The sequence below is a fragment of the Ostrea edulis genome, chromosome 7 (genome assembly GCF_947568905.1).
Source record: "Ostrea edulis chromosome 7, xbOstEdul1.1, whole genome shotgun sequence".
In the NCBI taxonomy this organism is placed as follows: Eukaryota; Metazoa; Mollusca; class Bivalvia; order Ostreida; family Ostreidae; genus Ostrea; species Ostrea edulis.
The window spans coordinates 21,595,286-21,617,652 of record NC_079170.1 but is presented as its reverse complement, the minus strand read 5'-3'; the positions used below and the strand labels follow the sequence as shown (position 1 = coordinate 21,617,652).

Genomic DNA, 22,367 nt, shown 5'->3' with positions numbered 1-22,367 from the left:
CATTTACTCGATTAAAAACAAGAAAATTTATAACAACGGCTATTCATGCATAATGAGCAATCACTTAATATACAGATATACAATAGGCTTTGCATTGTAATGTGCCATTTGAAGGTTTTGAATGTATGTAAATGGAAATGAACACATTAAAACAGGCAAGATAAAAAACAGCTCAAAGAAGATAACCTGAAGGTTTAAACAGGAAACTGTCAACATTTCATATGGTATTTCTTGCACTGTGCTTCAATGTAAAATTTCACATTAATACGTCTATATATGTAAAAAACAATGAAGTCAATTTACAGATTAGTGAAGATGGAGGCAATTGCTTCTAATTCGATCCTTGGTAACTTGAGGAAAAGCTGACGATCTCGAGTGTTATTGAAAACATAGAAATGAAAGGAATCTTATATTGCCAAGTAAAATCAGGATGTAAATATATAATAAAGAGAACATGTCTATTTACATAGCTCTCTAAACAAAATACAAATTAGGATACATCTTATGCTGTATAATAACAGATAAAATAAGTTAACTTTAATAAAATATGGACTGAATAAACATATTGCACACAACATGGAATTTCTCTACCTAACATGTGGAATGATTGCTAAACATACAGAAATAATAATTTTAAAATAAAAAAAATGCACAGTATAATGCACAAAAAATCATCAGTTCAGCATCAGAAGCATAAAATTTCTAATATCTACCGACTCCTATAACTGAAAAAAGAACACTACATATTAAATGAATGTATATTACTGTGAATTAAAATTCTATCACAAGAATAATTAGTTTGGATAAAGTTGCCATTGTCGGTTTTCATGAATATAAAATTATATGCATGCTCTAGCTAACATGCCAACAGGCCTCCATTCTATGAAAATTAGCGTAAGATAAATAAGAAATTAGATTTCATACGAGTGTTGTTGTTGTCGAGGCTTCTCACAAATCAATTTTATCAAATACTTTCAAATGACAAGGAATCTATGCGGTATAAATCCACTACATATTAGTATGAACTTAAATTAAAACCAGAAGAAAATTAGAACATCCAAGAATTTCCATGGGTAAGAGCATCATCTTTCGGAGGACATAAAATATATATGTACGTGGACATCAGTGAATGTTTGTTTTAGTGTATGACAGAAAGTCAATGGCTTACTCTGCAGTCCTACACGAGAGTTAAAGACATTCTGACTTTGATATAATTACATAAATAACATCTTCTTTTTGTACATTACATATAGCTCATTGTAGTACACTAAACATATGGAAAATGAGACACCCTGTTTTATAAATAAATATGTTTACAAATGAATTACCACCTAAACTAGTATTCCCAATATACATGTATATAATATATCAATGTGTATACCATTTTAATAAGTTGTCTTGCATACATATATATTAAAAAAGTATTTATATATTATATATTAGGTTTCTGTGTGTACCTCGGGACCAGGACGTATATTTCTCTTATTGATATATTAATTTTCTGTGTGTACCTCGGGACCAGGACGTATATTTCTCTTATTGATATATTAGGTTTCTGTGTGTACCTCGGGACCAGGACGTATATTTCTCTTATTGATATATTAGGTTTCTGTGAGTACCCGCGGGACCAGGGCATATATGCATGTACCATTTTAAATATAAATTGTACCACTATTACTTCTATACATGCAGTCTATATACTGAGCAAATTTTATCAAAACCAAAAATCTGCATAAAATTTATTTGTGACTATTCTTATTTTCGATTTATCCCAAAGTAAAATTCATGGGGTCAGTCAACATGTACATGTACACCATTTGTAAAAAAATAAAATAAATAAAAATAAAATAAAATTTGTGAGACGGGGATATTTGTGAATTGTGTAAATATTTCTCGGATGCAAATGAAAGTTGATTTTCAGCATCAACTGTCAATTTTCTGCTAATTTTTTCCACTTGTCACATTCAATTTTGCTGCTGTACTTAACACTTTTGTAAATTTTTTAACATCTTCACAATTTCGATCATATTTTGTAGGTAAGTGAGACGGATTTCAATCTGACTTTAACATCTTGCAACACGTGTCTAGTTTGAATTCTCAAAGCATTCAATATAAGCATCAATGTTTTAACATCACACATTTCATAAGTAAACATACAATTTAACAGAATTTCAAAATTGATACTTAAAGCTGTAGAGACTACATGGAAATCATAAAGTAATCCATCAATGTAATTTCCTCAGTAATTCATCAATTAGTGACTGAAACTATCCTTGTTTTGGGTATTTCTTATTATCTACTTAAACATGTTCAAAACTTATGTTTTAAACTGACTTGTACATTTCTACATATTGATTTATGTTGTAAGTTTAAACTATTGAAACATCACTGCTAAAACTTAAGTGGAAAAGCAAAAAGCAATAGATCTATTGCCAAACTTGAAATATTGGATGAAATTATCAATTCTTATAAAATACAACCAAATAAAAAAATTACCATATTTCCATTGAGGAATATAAACCAATATTGTGTTACACAAAATATATAAGCAAATCTATCAAATATCACAACATCCTTCATATTACCGTATAAAATATCTTAATATACATGTACAGCAACACAGATTTATATCCACCATCACGACAGGACGGGAAATCGTTTCATCTCATGGGAGGCTGTGGAGTCCGTCTCGTCTCTTGCCCGTAGTTTCTGTCGATTTTTCTCGTACAGATCTTGAAAAACTAGAAACATCACAATCACGTTCTTTACCGGGAAAATGGAGATTTCTTTACTGAGAGCATGCCACAAAACTAGCCTGAACACCAGTAATGGCAGATTGACTACAAAAACCAGTGACAGTTTATGTAAGAGGATGATCGTCTCGTGGTTCACGTGATGTCCAAAGTGGGTTCGACTCAGTGTACACAGCGGAAAAACCGGCAGGATCAGGTTTAGGCAGGAAATGCTGATGATACACAACCCCATTCCATTGGGCAAATCGTCAATGTCGTTTTTCTCAAACATAATGTCCAGAGCGTCCACAGAATCCAGAATGTCAAACACGACTGTGGCGGTCATTTCCTCGATGTAGTAACGACGTTTAGTGTTTGGTTCAGCATCGTGATGACTCATCAACAGCAACAAAAATATAATAGCAGCTAAGGAGATGGTAATTTTTAAAGTATTTGGTCCAAACACATCTTCTTCATTGAGTTTCCAAGCAAAGTCATTGAAAATTATTCCTACCCTTCCTGCCAGGGCAAGCGAGTAAATAAACCAAGCAAAGTAACCCAGGGGCAGACTACCAGCCTGGATGGGCCTGTTACTGGTACTCGATCTCCGAATATATTTAAGATGTCGATACGAAATCATAAAAGCCACAAATAGCACAAATGCGATTGCAACATCTGCACCAATCCAGCCATACCAGTAGACATTTTTGTGGGTTACCAGATAATAGTTAAGTATTCCTCCCTGGATAAGCATGAGCAGGAAGCAGGAAATTCGGGACGGCAGCTGGTACATGGACTCACACATCTGAATGCACACGTTGGCCATATCTATACTTGAAGTTTGCTTACTTACATGAAAGTCCGTAATATTTGATGGTCTACTTTCAATTACCAGTTCATAGTCTCTAGCTTTTCCACATGTTTTTCACATTATCTTCCTCTCTAGAATAGATAAAAAGAATGATTAAATAATTAATACTGCAATTTATAAATTTGAAGTATTTCACTGATTGAAGACAACATTGCTATAAGATTTGTGAGCATGGTATCATTCAAATGTGTCAAATTTAAACTTGATCAATGACCTTGACCTTTATCAGTCTCATAGCATTTTACCATGACCTTTCACATCACAATGAAATAAAGTCTTTATTTGCATACTTCAAAAGCTATCACCATGGTTACTGGTGTAGACAAAGAGACAGACAGACAAAATCCAATATAATTGAAAGGAGGACGAGCTAATTAATTACGGTAATTAGTGCAAAAATCAACTTGTACCCGGTGAGATTCTTTATTAAGCATTACTAAATGCATGTAGTCTAGAGTCGACAAAAGAAGTAAACAAAGTGGACCAACTCAAGAAACAAATGATTAGCAGCCCAACAACAGCCTCCCATCCTGGCAGGCCCACAGCCCAATAACAGCCTCCCATCCTGGCAGGCCCACAGCCCAACAACAGCCTCCCATCCTGACAGGCCCACAGCCCAACAACAGCCTCCCATCCTGACAGGCCCACAGCCCAACAATAGCCTCCCATCCTGACAGGCCCACAGCCCAACAACAGCCTCCCATCCTGGCAGGCCCACAGCCCAATAACAGCTTCCCATCCTGACAGGCCCACAGCCCAACAACAGCCTCCCATCCTGACAGGCCCACAGCCCAACAATAGCCTCCCATCCTGACAGGCCCACAGCCCAACAACAGCCTCCCATCCTGACAGGCACACATATCCTGGCAGGCATACTGTTTCTTTATGATATTCTTATTCAAATACTGTACTGACTTAAATTGTGTAACTGTTTTTAAACGGCTATTATTTTTTTTACTGGCATTCAAGATCTGTAAAAATGTAGCATGTTACTTTGATAATCGATACAAACCTAAATCAATTGTAACACGAGTGGATTCACATCATACATGTCACAAATACAATACCAGCACCAAGTAAGCCGAAGTGTGTAGTGTTCCCCAGAGAATTTCCTCACCCAATACATTAAATCCGAGTGTGAAGCGAGACACTTTGAAGATTGAGGGCATCTCCTATATTCCGCTCTTATCATGCATCAAGCACACAATAGTGCATCTACTTCCTTGAAGAAACACATGAAATATGCATGCTAAATATTAAAATTGAAAAAATTCAAAGGAATGATTAAAAACATGTCTGTGTCTTGTCTGTTTTCACCAACTGAATAGCAAGTTTTTCTTTTATTCTTAAAGTTCATTTTGTCTTTATTTCCTGTCCTGAAAGCGGATGAACACTAGGTTCCAAGATTTACTTCCTGTTTCGTGGTGACAGTGTGCTTCAGAGAACTTATAATGCCGAGAACATGTAATTAGCATACAACGTTCTTCCTGAACTGTTTTCCAATCTAGTTTAGTGATAGATAACAAATCTTTTATCACTAATTTTGCAGACCAACTGCGAGCTATTAGTTTTGTAGCAAATAACATGTATATGCTGTCAAGGAATATCAAGGTTCTTTTTGCCACCTGTAAACTTCTGGACACCTTTCTTCTTGTGACAAAAAATGATTATCTGCCTATCACGGGTAAAAATTTCCCTTCAATTGATACAGGAAACTCCTGAGCTAAAGTATATATGAATTATAACTTAACTCCTTTTATATATTCTACTATCATTTTCTACCATTCTCAAAGTCCAACAATATGAATATAAATATGAACACCTGGATTTCATCTTTAAAATTCCCCTTAAATTTGATATGGATAGTAATACTGGATAAAACTCAAAATGAGAAACATCATATATAGCTAACGTAAAACAATGGAGGTCAACAGGACTGAAATTTGAAAAATGATGTACTAGTTTGAAAGTTCTCTGAACAGGTTGTCAATCATTTAAACCCTCTATTGGTGTTTGTAATAGCAATAAGTCTAAAGATGTTTACATCTATCATTTCTACACAATTCAAATGAGCATGCATGGTGTACCAGAATCTCTAGAAGATATCTCGATCACTTCAATTTTCTCTGTTTCATTGTTTGCACTCTTCTCAGTAAAATTGTAGTTTCAAGTGGTTCAAACTTGCATCAAGTTGATGATGTATCAACCATGCATGACTTGGATGTTGCATCTAATCTATATACTGCATATCAGTTACAATGTGACCTCATAGTTTCCATGGCAACTATACAATATCTTATTAGTTCTATGTGGTTTATACCTAAATTCTTAGATAATTTTCATAATTTTTTTTATAAAAGTCCTCACTTCTTGTATGAAATAAAATTAAAAATGCTTGATTCCACTCCAACAGACATGATGCTTATTGATGAAATTCAACCCGGGGGTGGGTGGTGGAGGGGGAGTGGAGGAGGGGAGGGTGTCATATATAAAATTGACAGTTGTGTGCACTACTCAGTCTACTGCTGTTTTTCTGTATTAACTGTTAATGATTTACATCTCATATATCATTTAAAATCCCAGTTGTGTTCAGAATATTGATCTTATTGCCACACACACAAGTTTACAACATAAATAAAAGCTGCATGCATTGCACTGCTGTCCTGCAATCTGATTTTAAGTCAGCTGTTCAGGTACTTCACTCTATCAAGCTGAACAGAGATTTTATTCTGTCATGCTGCAACCCATTATATTGATCTTTCTAGTCATTCTTCCTGACATGTTGCCTTAAATCTCTACAAATTACCCTATAAACATGCCTACAGCTACATCTAAAAATTCATCATTAATTTTACATGAACATGACTTCTGATAGCAAAAATAAACAAAAACAATTAATAATTAGTGCCTGTCACCTACCGAAGTGAACAAAATTGTACTTTCTATACAAATACTATTGGCATACCACATCACAATCGAGTATCCATTCCGTATTCCAGCATTCAGCATGATCATCACTGGTGCCTGTGTATGAACTAATGCAGAGCTCAAGTACAGTTAAAGTCAGCTGACGTCAGACAGAAGCATGACCTAGCCACACTGCTACAGAGACAATCGCGGTTCTGTGTAAAAGTATTGAACAAACATAGTTTTTGTTTAATGTTTTTAACAGAATGAACACAGTAGCCTTGTATAAGGCTATAACAGTGACTAGGTCTAATGACTATTTCATTGCAATTTTTTAGGAAACTTTTTTCTCCACAAGCGCTAAAAAAAATGTAAACAATAGTCAGCAAGCCGCATTTGGTATTATTGGTAAATGGCCCGAAAATAATGCAATATCTTCCCATGATATCAATATGGCATAAATTAATTTTGCAATCAAACAATAGAATGATGTATTACACAATTTATCCGAAAATAAAAGTTTTAATTCTCTCAAAATGAATCGGGATCAATGTATCAAAAATTCTACTTTTACTATCCACGTAGTTTCGGATGAAGTTGCTCAACACACTGAAACGGCGAAAGAATGGCAGAGGGCGGCACAGAAACACCACCCTGGTCTTCTCGTATTCAGTGCAGGTATCGACACCAAAGTGAAAGCATCATAATTCAGTATTCGCAACACGAAATAACTTTATACACATTGATAAAATTCATCAAAGAATATTGAATCCACAATTTCAATATGCATGAAGTAGATGGGGTTTGCATCTCAGTGATATATACACTTTAAAAAGTTTCAGTTAAGCTCAAAGGAATATAAGTCACTGCATTGGGGGTGAGCAGGAATAGATCATTGATGACCAGATAGTTAAGTTATGAAGAGTAAGAGTGTAGACCACCTCTGACCAGAGAGATGGGTCTGGGTTCCCATTGCTGTCTCAGAGTCTACTCCGTCTCATTTTCTCCCTTTCTGTTACAATCACAAAAAATTTTCTTTGTATTATCTTTATTCTAAAAACATTTTGAATTGCAAACACACGTTATACAAGCTTCAAGTAGTGAACTAGTAAAGTGTATGATTTTTTGTAGATACTACCTTCATGGAGTTTGTCGTCAAGGAAACAGCTGTCACTATGCACATGATAAGGACGCTAAACCTTCCAATATTTGCCGATACTACCTAGCTGGGAGCTGTTCGTATGGTGCAGGATGCAGGTACGGAGGGCCTTAATGGTGTCATTGTCATTTGATCCCAGAAAACCTGCAAAGTGTGCTGGTCCAAACAGAAATACATCTGTTCAAGTGAATGTAGGATATAAAGGCAGATCATTAAGATTGGAAGACACTCACAATATGCCAGTTTCGAGATAAGAACTCTTCGGTTTAGGAGCCAGGAGGTGCATTTAGTGGAACTTTGATAGCCTAAGTGGGACAGAGTGTACCTACAGTCAGTGTAGAAGGCGATAAAATGTGTTAAAAGTGACTTCTCTTTAAATATGTTAAAGCTGTATGGTCCGAATTACAATATTTTTTCCATCTCGTAAATACGCTATTAAATCATCACACGTATGTAGTTATGAGACTGTACGACATATCATAAATTATTTCACCTGTTTTAACCCAAATAATTTGATTTTAAATCGATGTGTACAAATAACCGCGTCACTCTGCCATTTCAAGTGACAATCACATGACCAGTTCAAACTTTCAGATCATCGGTGGTCTTATCTGTGTAAAGCTGTGTATTTTGTTATAGCAGTACCGTACCATAAGTTTAATAGAAATAAAAATATCAAATACCTCTTAGTAATTCGTTGTTTTACGCTCTTTCAGCCTTAAAACTAGACATTTGCGTATGATGTTAGGATTCCCCTGACGTGCGTGGGTCTATTTATAGACGTCTATTATGGGATGATTTATATACGTAGCCACTATATATTTACTTTCTAAATAATATTCGCACTGTTTTCTTTTACATGCAGATGTTTTCAAGCATGTAATTAAGGGAAAGTTAATAACTGTATAAAGTAATTAATCTGCTTTAAAGTAATTGTGTACAAAAATAATACATGAACATCGGGTCATACAGCTTTAATGTAGGAAATACAAGGTATTATCGAAAGAAATGTTTTACTAAATTGGAAACATAAAAACAATGTCATATTTACAAGTAATATAATGGATATGATACATACGAGCAACGAAATAACGTGCTATGATAAGAATTTCATGTGTTTACAAATTACTCCTTGGATACTTATCAATTACTTGATTTGTGTATCAGTCGAATTTGGGTGATGAAACTGTGTATGAGAAACTTACTGAACACATTCACTTATGCCGTGATGAGTCCCACTCCCGCAATATAAACAAGTGGTTTCACGTCTTACTATGTGCAAGAGTTCTTCGAAGGGAAATAACTCGGACGTATCTCGAAACTGGCGTATTGTTATTTCTACATTGCTTGAATGTCTTCTTCATTTAGCCAGTCAGGATTTAAGTATCTATATACCGTACTTTTAAATATATTGGCAGATTTCTCATACAAGAAAAAATTTTATACTGTGTTTTAGGCTTTTTTAAGGGTTTGTAGGGGGCAGAAATAAAGCCCCATTCTCAATGCTAAAGCCAGATATTTCCCCAATTATTGCTTTAAAATTCCCAAACAATGAAAAATATCAAAGCAGGGTGGCCTTATTGTTAATAAATCTCCTTCAATGGCCCACAGATTACAATTTTTGCTGCAAAATTGAAAAGTAAACTTTTTTTTTTTAGCCTCTACTTATTCAAATGTTGTATAGGCTTTGACTAAGTTGAAAGTATTATTCCTTTAAAATGCACTGGTTTGGGTTTTTTCCCTACTTCTTTGTGTGAAATGTTTTTTCCCAATTTCCAGTAAATGCCACTTTTTCCCATTTGGAAAGGACCTGATCCTTGATATCAAGACCTAAATAAAAAATCAGTTGTGAATTATTTGCTCACATTTAAGTAGATGTATACTGTGGCAAATTTTACCATGATTCGATTCACAGAATCTTAGTTCGATTCAATTGGTCTGTTATTATCTGAATTGTCCGTTTTAGTTCTCGATTAATAATTTCAAACTGGCTGCCGGACGAAGTAGAGTGTGACAACGCAGTTAAACTAGCCTCCTTTATCACACAAATTTCGGTTTTGGGATCATTTAGGAATCTTAGATATTGATGAAGGTAATAGGTAAAATGTCACAACATACAGGCATTGTGTTACTGATGTTTTGTACAAAATGGGCAACATATCTAGCATGGCGATGCATATGAAACGCCACCATACAAATGTAGAGATTTCTGTGACTGGAAATAAGCCACTGCCCCCACTTGCAGATGTGCTTGAAAGGTGCTATTAAAGTTAAGCTTCCCATGAATACGGCACAGAGCCGAAGCAGCAAACAAGCTTTTGGAAAAATATATTGCCAATGATACCTTTCATTTTAAAGAATTCTGGATTCAAGTGAATAGCGTAGCTGAAGCCATCCTATTTGTCATAAATTGGAATCTTTCGTTTGCAGATAACATATATGTTCATTAAAATATCCAAATATGAAGCAGATGTGGAAGACTCTTTTGATGCCTTCTATTATTTCAAGTTCACTTGGATATATTGAATTAACATATGAATAAAAGTGAATATTGTTAATGGATAAATGCCATTGATCTATGAAAATGTGGAATTGAAGGCTACAGCAAGAATTTCTTCATGTGATGTAGTTCTGAAGCTTTTGCTAATCTAATAGCACCACATGGACCATGCCTGTCAGAGGACCATTTTTCTTCATGAAACATGGCTTGATGGCTTGGTTGGGCCTATTTAGCAATGACTCTTTGCTAGGTATCCCAACCAGGAGATTAATAATCAACCTAATTAGATTTTGTATATGGATTATTATGCATTATTAGACATGACACTTCTTTTGAAACAGCATGTGGTCCAAAGATCAGGATATCATCATGATCATGGTTTTTCAAAAAGTATTTGTTTATTTTCGTATCATCAGATATGACCACACTAGACCAAAACAACCAGCGGTGAAATCAACACCAGCTCAAAGAATACTGAATCCAACACCAGCTCAAAGAGTGCTGAATCCAACACCAGCTCAAAGAACGCTGAATCCGTTACAAAAAAGAACTGAGAAATCAGAACTAAAAATGACATCATTGAAGAAAGGCGGCCAGACAAAAACACCAGAGCAACCTTCAACTCCAAAACCACCAGAACTGTGGGTCAAGGCAACAGAATTTGTTCCCGGAAAACCATATGTATGTTCCTCGAGTAAGTTCATTGTCATGTTTGACTCTCACAGGAAAACCATGTGTATGTCCCTCAAGTAAGTTCATTGTCATGTTTGAAAACCATATGTATGCTCTTCAAGTAAGTTCATGAACATGATGATATCCTGTATGTGCCTGCCTTACCACCTACAATACAAATAACAAAAGTATTTATCACTGGTAGCATGGGTAAGTACCCCACTACCAGTCACTCAGGTTAGTACTTACCTGTCCTTGATATAAATATTTTTGATAACCCATGCATACTTTTCTTTCTATAGTACCTGCTTCTTATGCCAAAGCTACCAAAGATGAAGATGTGCCTCCAAGTTCTAAAGCGGAGCCTGTCTCTGATGGGCAGTTACTATGTCCATATTTGGCCAAAGGAGTGTGTCCGTATGAATCAGAGTGTGAATATATCCATGGTGATGTCTGTGAGATGTGTGGAATGGCTGTTCTCCACCCATCCGACAAGAGTCAGAGAGAGGAGCACATGAAGGTAGGTGTTTTATAGAGGATTATTATGGAAAGAAACAGATCATTTTTAGCTCACCTGAGCTGAAAGCTCAAGTGAGCTTTCCTGATCGCCTGTTGTCCATCGTGTGTCTGTCCGTTTGTAAACTTTTCACATTTTCCACTTCTTCTCCAGAACCACTGGGTCAATTTCAACCAAACTTGGCCAAAAGCATCCTTGGATGAAGGACTTACAAGTTTGATCAAATGAAAGGCCATGCCCTCTTCAAAGGCAAATACATAAATTCAAAAATAGGGTGAGGTCATTTAAAAAATCTTCTTAAGTACCACTGAGCCAGAAGAGCAGAAATTTACATGAAAGCTTCCTGATATATAGTGCAGATTCAAGTTTGTTAAAATCGTGACTTATGGAGATAGGATGGGGCCACAATAGGGGATCAAAGTTTTACATACAAATATATAGAGAAAATTTTTTAAAGATCTTCTTCTCAAGAACCATTGAGTCAAAGAAGTTTACATTTACATGAAAGCTTCCTGACATAGTGCAGATTCAAGTTTTTAAAAATCATGGCCCCTGGTAGAAGGTTGGGGTTAGGGCTGCAACGGGTACCCAAAATAACCGAAAACCGCGGGTCGTGTTGTTCGAGTCGGGTTCGGTTCCATTTTTCTGTATTTCGGTTTGGGTTTGGTTTTTAAAATAGAATCATTATTAGAAATCCGTTTAAATGAAATGTCGTCAAAATCCACAAAGGTGGCGGTATTTTGATCAATTGTTAAATGATGGCATTGTGGACAAAACTGTAAATAATGACAGTACATGTAAGATATGACAGACGCATTGAAAATAGGCCACAGAATCAACAGCGTCAATGACATTGAAAGCATGGATGGAAACGAGTAGAAGTGACAGTGCTGTTTCTAGTAGAATGTCGAGTCTAAATCTCAGTCCACATCCCCGAGTAATTGTTGTGATAAAATACAATAAAGGTTTTTGATTTTAACTGTATATTTGTCAATTTAGATTTTTAAAATAGTTATATAGACCCGAACAGAAATACCCGAACTCGAAGTAAAAAATTTAGACCCAACCCAACCCGTTGATGTTTGGAACCGTGACAGTGCTAGTTGATCAAAGTTTTACATGCGAATATACAGGGACAATCTTTAAATATGGGCCAAGGTGACTCAGGTGAGTGATGTGGTCCATGGGCCTCTTGTTTAAATTTTGCAATATGTTTAGAATCTGATATGGATATTTGTCCATTGAAAACAAACTCAGCTATTCAATATCTTCACGTAACATAATTTACATAAATTTCACGAACATGAAACAATTTAAGGATTCACCAAACGTTTGAATGTCTTTACTAATACCCATATGGTGAGGGATGGTTTTTGTTATCCTTATAAATATAGTCTTTCCATTTTTGTATATGCATATATAAGTTGTCCTATGATTAGTTATCATTGTATTTACATTTACTGAAGTCTTTAGTGATTTCTTTCTATTTTAGTATGTGTACATCCTCATACAACTAAATCTATAATACAAACTACACATGTACTTTAGAACTATTACCAGTGATGGACTTGAAAATGTTTGTTAGCCGAGTTGCAACGAAGTTGAACTTGGCTATTGGTTTGGTGATGCGGGCGGGTGGTTGGGCATCAACAATTGGTTTCCGGATGATATCTTGAAAAGTTTACAATCTAATCAAATGAAACTTTGATATATTGTTGGGTACCAGGTAAGGAAGACCCCTATTGATTTTGGAGAAAAATGGTCAAAGGTCAAGGTCACAGTGACCGAAAATAAAATGAAAATTTCAGAAAAATTTGGTTTCCGGATGATAACTCAGAAAGTTTAAATCCGAATCAAATGATACTTAAAGATATTGTTATGTACCAGGTAAGGAAGACCGCTATTGATTTTGGAGAAAATAGGTCAAAGGTCAAGGTGACAGTGACCGAAAATAAATTTAAAATTCCAAAATATTTTGGTTTCAGGAGGATAACACGAAAAATTTTAATTATACCCCCCCCCTAACGTAGTTCAGGGGGATATATAGGAATCTCTCTGTCTGTCTGTCTGTCTGTGCAGATTCGTGTCTGGGCCATAACTTCTTTGTTCTTTGACATAGGCATACCATATTTGGCACACAGGTGGATCACCCTTGAGACGATGTATCGAGTACCTTCATGACCTCTATATGACCTTGACCCTTAACGTCAAGGTCAAAATTAAAGGTTTTTTACAATGGATTCGTGTCCGGGCCATAACTTCTTTGTTCTTTGACATATGCATACCATATTTGACACATGAGTGTATCACCATGAGACGATGTGTCGGGTACCTTCATGACCTCCATTATGACCTTGACCTCAAATCAAGCCCATTGACAACGAAGCGAAATCTTTTTATTTATGAACTAAATCAAATTAGAATATATCTGAAGACGGTCAATAGAGTTAGACTCGTGCTTGCTATCTTTCTATTTAAAAAAGAATACATTTCAGAACATTGTAACTTTAATAAATTTACTTTATTTCTTGAAGTCTGCTTTAGTATAGAAATTTTAAAAGAAGATTCTCAATGACTAAAGGATGACCTTGACTTTAAAAAAGTGAAAAATGAAGGTCAAAGGCTGACATCAGATAACATGGTGTTTGGGAGATGTCTTTGTTATTGTGATTTAGCATGGGAACTGTGCAGGAAGAATCTTGATAAAATGTATCAAAAAAACACGAATGAAGTACATATAACTGTAAGAAAGGCAATTAAATTTTACTGAATTTTTTTTGTTTTTGTTGTTGCTGAAATCATTTTCAGAGTTATTAGTTGGCAATCATGTGACACGTTGGCAAAATAATAGGCAATGTGTATTATTTTGAAGATGATGAAAATTTCATGCATGAACAGTATTATTAATTTGATATGGAAGTTTCTACATGCAGCAAAGCATATATCAACTTATACATAAAAACATAGAGTGCTATTTCCTATGTACATACAAACTGTATATTTACAGATGTGTGTAGCAGAACTTGAGGAAAACATGGAGCATTCGTTTGCCATCGCCCGCAGTAAAGACAAAGCGTGTGGAATATGTATGGAAATCGTGATGGAGAAGCAGCCGTCCTCAGAACAGAGATTTGGAATCATGTCTGACTGTAACCATACCTTCTGTCTTTCCTGCATCCGGAAGTGGAGAGGTGCTAAACAGTTTGAAAGAAAGATTGTCAGGTATGTAAGAGATGGATTTCACAGTTTGCATAAATATTCGGGACATGAACTACATACACATGTGTTTACTCAGAGAACATGCTTTATACACTATCAATTCAAATAATACACGTTTTCAAATAAATCTATGGAATGTGCTAATGTTCATCATTGTCTTACCGAATAAGTAGTTTCTCTAGGAAACGGCAGTTCAGTACAATGTCCAGTGAAACAGGAACATAATACTCACATTCTTCGCAGCAAGCTCGTGCATACACAAAAAATATATGTGCCCTAAAAACTATGACGTAGCACGCGGATAACGTGTACAAATTGGCGCAAAAATTTAAATGTAGAAATTGGCTGCTACAACCCAGCCCTCTAATTGTGGAGGGCAATGTGACACAATTACAACTAGTGCACAATAATGAAAAAATATATACAGTGACTTCGTAACGAACGGAATAAGTAATAACATGTACCTATGTCATGATACATGCACGGATATTGAACATACACCCAAGCAAATGCATATATGCAACGAATTCTGTCCATAATGTTCGTTTTTTAATCCATTTCAAGAATGAGGCACAATTTGTCTATTGGACGAATTAAAGTGTTTGTTTGGGTTTTAACTTTCACTTGACGCACAAAACCTGCACCATCTGGAATAGTTTCTGTAACGACTCCCATAGGCCAGGAATTTCTAGGAGCACTGGAATCCACTATCAGAACAATGTCACCAACTTTCATGTTTCTCTTCACATCACACCATTTCTGTCGCTCTTGAAGTAAAGGTAGATATTCCCGCATCCAACGATTCCAGAAGAGGTTTGCCATATACTGAATTTGTTTCCAGCGCCTTCTACAGTAGTCATCAGTCTTCACAAAGATGCCTTGGGGTAAGATTGGTTTAGTTTTCATCAGAAGTAGGTGGTTTGGCGTCAAAGCTTCCAAGTCTCCTGGCTGATCTGAACATTTCGTGATGGGGCGTCCATTTAGAATTGATTCAATCTCACACATGAGAGTATGAAGCCCTTCGTCATCCAAAACTTGCTCTCTCAGGACACTATTCATCACTTTTCTAATAGATCTGATGACTCGTTCCCACACACCACCATGATGAGATCCAGCGGGTGGATTAAACTGCCAGTCAATATTTCTTTGAAGCATAGAATCCTGTATCTGAGATAGGTTCCAGTCATTGATAGCTCTTACAAGCTCACGCTCAGCTCCCACAAAGTTGGTCCCATTATCTGATCATATTTTGATGACTTGACCTCGGCGTGCAATAAAACGACGCATTGCATTAATGTACGAATCAGTGGTCAATGATGCTGCAACTTCAATGTGCACAGCACGACAAGCTAAACATGTAAATATAACTCCATAGCGCTTGACATGACTTCGCTTTTGCTTTACTTCGAATGGTCCAAAGTAATCTACACCAACTCTTGTAAATGGAGGTTCATTGGGAATCAAACGATCTTCTGGTAAACCAGCCATCTTCTGTTCTCCTACCTTTGAGCCTAGACGACGACATACAGTGCACTTAGATATAAGTTTCCGAATGGCTGAAGGTGCATGAATAAGCCAATACCTCTCTCTTAGAGCTGCTAGCGTATGATTTCTGCCACTGTGTTTCAGGTCGTGATGAATCTGTCTAAGAATCAAAGATGAAACATGATGATTACTTGGCAGTATTAGCGGATGTTTACTTTCTGCTGGCATACTGGCTCTGTGGAGTCGTCCACCAACATGCAAAAGTCCATCGTTTTTATCCAAAACCGGGTCAAGTTTTCGTATACAACTGCTTCGTTTCACATATGAATGTTTATCCGCAAGTGTATGTAGTTCATCAGCAAATGTTTGATGTTGAACATAAGACAAAATAGCAGTTTCCGCTTCTGTCAAGTCTTGAAATGAAATATGTCCCATGTTGTAATGTGTAGAAGGGACTTTGACGTCAGATGATTCATCATCACCACTCTTGTAACTCCTTTGTTGGATACGATGTAACAGTTCTTTGCGTATCTTCAGAATCCATGCAACACTCTTCCTTAGGGTGTACCAAGACGAATGATAATTGAGGAGTTTGTTAACACTCTCCATGACATCACTTGGTTTTTGTATATTGGCTACTGCAGCTCTGACACATGCCTTAACTTCTGGATCAACATCCGTCGTTCCTTCTAGTATTCCTGGCGGTGTTTTTGGCCATTGTTCAGCTGGAGCCCATAAAAAGTCAGGAGCCTTGATCCAGTAGTCATGCTGTATGATCTCATCTGCAGAGAGTCCTCTTGATGCATCATCTGCAGGGTTGAGTCTGGTATTAATGTAGTGCCATTCACATGGTCTTGATCCCTCATGAATCACAGCGAGTCTATTTGCTACGAATGTTTGAAATCTAGACGTCTCATTTCCTATATAACACAACACGGTCGTGCTATCTGTCCAGAACATACTTTCGTCTATAGGAATGTCTAATTCTGCTTTCAACATTTTGTCTGTGCGCACAGCAACTGTTGCTGCTGTCATTTCTAGCCTTGGAATGGTAGTTTGCTTTAATGGAGTCACACGAGACTTGCCCATAATAAAAGAGCAATGGATTTCTTTGTTTGTGTTTTCTAAACGCAGGTATGAAACAGTCCCATATCCAATTTCACTTGCATCTGCGAAATGATGTAACTGAACAGAACACAACGTTCCGAATCCAACGGGTTTTACACACCTTTCTATCGTGAAATTAGATAATTTTTGCAAATCACTGAACCAATTGTTCCACTGTATTGCAAGGTTCTCAGGAATTTCATCATCCCATCCAAGTTGAAGTTTGGAGAAATTTTGGAGTATTTTCTTTGCCCTCAATACGAATGGTGCCAAGAATCCCAAAGGATCAAATACACTGCTTATCATCGATAATATTCCTCTCCTAGTAAGCGGTTGTTCCTTTACTTCAATTTTTTAAGCAAAATGCATCCGATTCCACGCACCACTGTACTCCTAGAGCTCTCTCCATTGGAAGGGTATCATGATCTAAGTCTAAATCCTTCACTTCTTTTGCTCTTTCTGAAACTGGAATGGACATCATGACGTCTCTATTGTTGCTAATCCACTTTGCTATGTGAAATCCTCCTTTCATTAGCAATTTTTGCAAATCCTTTACTAAACTGACAGCATCGTCAACAGTTTTAACTGACTTGAGACAGTCATCTACATAAAAGTTCCTTATCACGGTATCGATAACCTCGGTATCGAAAAGTCCTTCAGAATCTTTGGCAGTTTTCCTTAGAGCATAGTTGGCACAACTGGGTGATGAAGATGCACCAAACAAATGCACGACCATCTGATACTCATTGGTTTGCTTACTGGTATCTCCATCCATCCACCACAAAAATCTGTGAAAACTGGCATCTTGACGAGGTAAATGTACTTGATGGAACATGCTGTCAATATCTCCCATCACTGCGATCTCTTCTTGCCTGAATCTCAATAGTGTACCAACAAGTGTATTAGTCAGATTTGGTCCTGGTAGAAGTTGGTCATTTAATGAAGTGCCTTGATATCTAGCTGCACAATCGAACACCACTCTCAACTTCCTTTTCTTTGGGTGATAAACTCCATGGTGTGGTAAATACCACACTCTTCCGTCATCTAGACCGAGTTCTTCAGCTGGTACCTTGACGGCGTATCCTTCACTTATGATCTTGTCCATGAAATAACAATACTCTTTGTGAAAGTTTTTGTCACGGTTGAATCGTTTGGCAATAAACGACAATCTTTGGACGGCTTGCTTCCTGTTGTTTGGTAAGCTCACATTGTCATACTTAAAAGGAAGTCCAATCGTATGGTGACCATTCTCATAACGAATTGAATTAGATACACGTTCTAAGAATTTTCTGTCATTTTTGGATGGTTCATAAACGTCATCAATTGTTCTCTCACTGAAATCATAGTTGAATTGGTCACGGATCTGTTCTTCCAGTTTCCTTACATCAATGCGATTGACAGACACCGATGTACTGTAGTTGTCATTATTCGTAATCACTTCAAGTGGTCCGTTGATAACCCAACCTAGTAACGTTTTCACTGCAAAGGGTCCATTACTAGCACTAGGAATAATTTCCCAAGGCTCCAATGCTTTTGGCACATTTACTCCGATCAGAAGTCCAATGTCACAATCGATCACATTCAATTCAACACCATGTAAGTGTGGCCACCTTTTCACATCTTCCAGGGAAATCACATCCTTCTTGGACACTGGTAATGTAGATTGTGTGAAAACAGGTGGTAGCTCAATGGTATTGTCACCATTTAGGTCGCTCACTTCCAAACCACAAATAACGTAACTGTCGTGAACTTTTTCCTGTCCCATAGTAACTAAATTCAATTTGTTATGAGAATGGTCACCATACGATTGGACTTCCTTTTGAGTATGACAATGTGAGCTTACCAAACATGATACAGTAAAATGAACTTATAGCAAGGGAGAGCAATCTTAATCTATTATAAACACACTTTGTTAAATCCATTAAGTTCATTATATGTTTTAAAAATACAGGGAGTGAAAATCACTTCGCTGTAAGTGTAAGTGTGTTTACTGTAACCATGTTTTACTGTAAGCGTGAATTCTTTATAAGTTAATTTACTGTAACCATGTTTTACTGTAGGCGTGAATTCTTTATAAGTTTGTTTACTGTAACCATGTTTTACTGTAAGTGTGAATTCTTTATATGTGTGTTGACTGTAAGCGTGTTTTACTGTAAGTGTGACTTCTTTATAAGAGTGTTGACTGTAACCGTGATTTACTGTAAGCGTGAATTCTTTATAATTAAGTGTGTTGACTCTAACCAGGATTTACTGTAAGCGTGAATTCTTTATAAATGTGTTTACTGTAACCTTGTTTTACTGTAAGTGTGAATTCTTTATAAGTGTGTTGACTGTAACCGTGATTTACTGTAAGTGTGAATTCTTTGTAAGTGTGTTTACTGTATTGATACAATATTGATTTTCTCTATATGTACAATGAAGTAATCAGAATATTTTAAATACCCTGAAATTTTTTTGAAAAAAACTCGTATCTTTATTGGTTTTAATGTTTTTTTGCATAACATGTGACGATGCTGAAGAATTCCATATATTTCAATGTTCTTATGTTCATATAATTGCTTATAAAGTCAACTTCAACAGCACTTTTTTTTGCTTGTAAAATCCCTAATTTTGACGAGATTCCTGATATGTATTAAGTGAAATGATGAAGCCATTTAAATAATGCATACACTAGTATACCCAATTATATGTAATTGATTTAGTTAACTTATCAACCTTGAGTCTGGCAGAATTTTAATCAATTTAAGATTCATTTACATTGTAACATACACAATGCCTTTAATCATGATTTTTCTTTGTAGAGCATGTCCAGAGTGCCGAGTTAATTCCAACTTTGTAACGCCCAGCAAGTACTGGGTAGAATCGGACGAGGAGAAGAACAAGCTAATCTCTGGCTATAAAGATGCATTACGGTACAGTCATTATATCCACCTATGAATGTTAACAGCATAGGTCCTCTAGTGAGGAGTGGATGCTGAACACATTTCACAGCAAGTTCAATACCAGCAAGACCGTTGCTGTAGTCTAGAGGTAGAGCATTCGCCTCACATGCGGAAGGTTGGGGTTCGAATCCCGGCCATGACAGGCCTAGCTAAGTCGTTAAAACAGGTAGTGACAATTCCACCACCAAATGTTCGGCATCAGGTGTGAATGTCACGGGTCCTCAGAGATGACTTTAAAAACGGATGTCCCGTGTCACAGTAGGTGTGGCACGTTAAAGAACCCTCACTACTCAATGGCCGTAAGCATCGAGCATAGGCCTAAGTTTGTAGCCCTTCACCGGTCTTAGTGACATCTCCATGTGAGTGAAAAATTCTCGAGAGAGACGTTAAACAAGATACAATCAATTCCAGCATTTTTATCAAGGAATCATAAATCATTCAGAGTGTGTAATTTTGATATAATTTAAATTAAATGCAAGCCTTACCCCAGGTCTGATAATTTCTTTGGTATTCATCTGATTATCCTGTAAATCAACTTATATTTGTGTGATCGAAAAATCTGCGAGATTTTGTAAATGCCATTTACAAGATTAGCCACAATGAATCTCTCATTTAGTCTGTGGCTCAGTAGCAAAGGTTTCTTGTTGCAAACGCCTTTCAATAGAAGTTGCTTTACAGTAAGCCCACATAGATGGAGATGGACTTTATCAAATTTATTGAAATACATGTAATTGAAAAATTAATTTTACTTTTTTTCCCCTTAGTAATAAAACTTGCAAATACTTCAAGAATGGTTCAGGAGACTGTCCCTTCAACGACAAGTGCTTCTATCTTCATGCTTTTCCTGACGGAACAATAGCAGAACCTAAGCCACGAGTCAGGCGAAGACGGCAGAATGCAGATGGTGATATTGACGTGATGGGTCGGGTCAATCTCTGGGACTTCCTGGAGGAGTATGACAATCGCCTGGATCAGCTGTTCCTGTTAGAGCTGGAGGCGGAGCTGGATAATGTGTTGCTGGACATCTGGTTTACTGGGGAGGAGTCGACGGACGACGAGGAGTTTTGATAATCCTCCTTATGTATAGTTTGTCAGTTACAATGTGTTAAGATGATGTTCAGTTCTAGCTACATCAGTTTAGTTTGATTGTTGACTTCTTCATGTCACCAGAGTTATATGATAGAATTGAAATGTTTTGCCACGTGTCTTGTTTGTTTGTATCAGTTGATCAGATTATTGTAGAATCACAAAGCTTCATTCATGATTTATGAACTCAAGATACGCTTCTAAATCACATGATACGTTCCTAAGTCACATGATTAAATACATCATAGTCATATGACTTCTTCATTTCAAGGCATGCGACTAGGCGGTATCCAGTTCTTCGCTGAACAGATGCAAGTCACATGACTAGATGGCATCAAGTTAAATCATGTGACTACAATTTCAAATGATATGACATGTAGTTAAATGGCACATCTGTATTTGGGTTATGATATTTATTTCTATTATAGTATATGTTGTGTTTTACATTTCTTAATCTGATTATTGATGTGCGTTTGATTAATTAAAAACATTTCCAGCTATATTTATAATTTTATGTTCAAAATTGTCCTGTGTTGTGCCCAGATCAATCTACCAGTATTAATTGTGTGACTGGTCTACCGAGATGTTTATGTTGATTTTGTAAAATATTACACCTGAGAGAGAGAGAGAGAGAGAGAGAGAGAGAGAGCAATGATTATGCATGTTCTTTATAGATACATGTACTATAGTAAAAATAAAATGTTAATAATTTTAAAGTATTGTCTCCATTAAAGGGATTGGTTCACGTTTTTTAATAAAAATATCTTTAATCTTTGATGTTAAACATTAAAAATAACTCATTTAATGTATGACAACCAAAGTTTGGACCTTCTGAATGCAAGGATAAGAGCAATATTATAGCCTTAACTCGTGTGTGTTTTGTAAACAAAGACTCAAGTATTTTCATATTTACCGGTACAAACCAGCATAAGGTTAATTTTGTAATTTAAAGCATCTTAATTTTGCACAGTCACAAATTAAAATTTTAAATGACACATTTTACCTAAAGAATACTTAAAATGTGATAAATATAGAACTTGGATCAATATCCATTTATTTTGAAAACTTCATAAACAATCTTTGTTTACAAAACAAATAATAAACTCTCTACAATGAGCTTCTGTCCTAATGTATAACCTTAAATTTTTTGTGAAACCTTTTATAAAAACA

The 22,367-nt window shown here is 36.2% G+C and overlaps 3 protein-coding genes across 13 annotated transcripts in view; 1 reads left to right on the top strand and 2 right to left on the bottom strand.

Moving 5' to 3' along the window:
• Positions 1–6,872, bottom strand: part of LOC125656907 (uncharacterized) — a 49,532-nt gene extending 42,660 nt beyond the window's left edge. For 10 of the 11 annotated variants that reach the window (XM_048887531.2, XM_056143662.1, XM_056143654.1 and 7 more), the window contains exons 1-2: positions 6,523–6,872; positions 3,586–3,674 (exon numbers count right to left, since the gene is read on the bottom strand). The gene's annotated coding sequence lies outside the window, so the exon portion shown is untranslated. The remainder of the gene's footprint in view (positions 1–3,585; positions 3,675–6,522) is intronic. The other variant, XM_056143655.1, reaches the window with a different exon arrangement.
• LOC125656625 (uncharacterized) lies at positions 2,638–3,558 on the bottom strand. Its single transcript, XM_048887230.1, has one exon. It carries the CDS (start codon positions 3,556–3,558, stop codon positions 2,638–2,640), a length of 921 nt encoding a protein of 306 aa, XP_048743187.1.
• Positions 6,800–21,815, top strand: LOC125656915 (probable E3 ubiquitin-protein ligase makorin-1). Its single transcript, XM_056143670.1, has 8 exons — positions 6,800–6,817; positions 7,096–7,188; positions 7,642–7,767; positions 10,586–10,863; positions 11,144–11,361; positions 14,366–14,580; positions 19,971–20,081; positions 20,876–21,815. The coding sequence occupies exons 2-8, from the start codon at positions 7,136–7,138 to the stop codon at positions 21,177–21,179; spliced, it is 1,305 nt and encodes a 434-aa protein (XP_055999645.1). The 5' UTR covers positions 6,800–6,817; positions 7,096–7,135; the 3' UTR covers positions 21,180–21,815.
• The last annotated feature ends 552 nt before the right edge of the window (positions 21,816–22,367 follow it).

What these genes read in the sequence shown, in the direction of transcription:
- LOC125656625 (XM_048887230.1), bottom strand. Translation starts at nt 3,558, where the DNA reads ATGGCCAACGTGTGCATTCAGATGTGTGAGTCCATGTACCAGCTGCCG.
- LOC125656915 (XM_056143670.1), top strand. Translation starts at nt 7,136, where the DNA reads ATGGCAGAGGGCGGCACAGAAACACCACCCTGGTCTTCTCGTATTCAG. An exon ending in TCGTATGGTGCAGGATGCAG is followed by an intron (nt 7,768 to 10,585) that starts GTACGGAGGGCC and finishes TCGTATCATCAG; the next exon opens with ATATGACCACACTAGACCAA. An exon ending in ACCATATGTATGTTCCTCGA is followed by an intron (nt 10,864 to 11,143) that starts GTAAGTTCATTG and finishes TTCTTTCTATAG; the next exon opens with TACCTGCTTCTTATGCCAAA.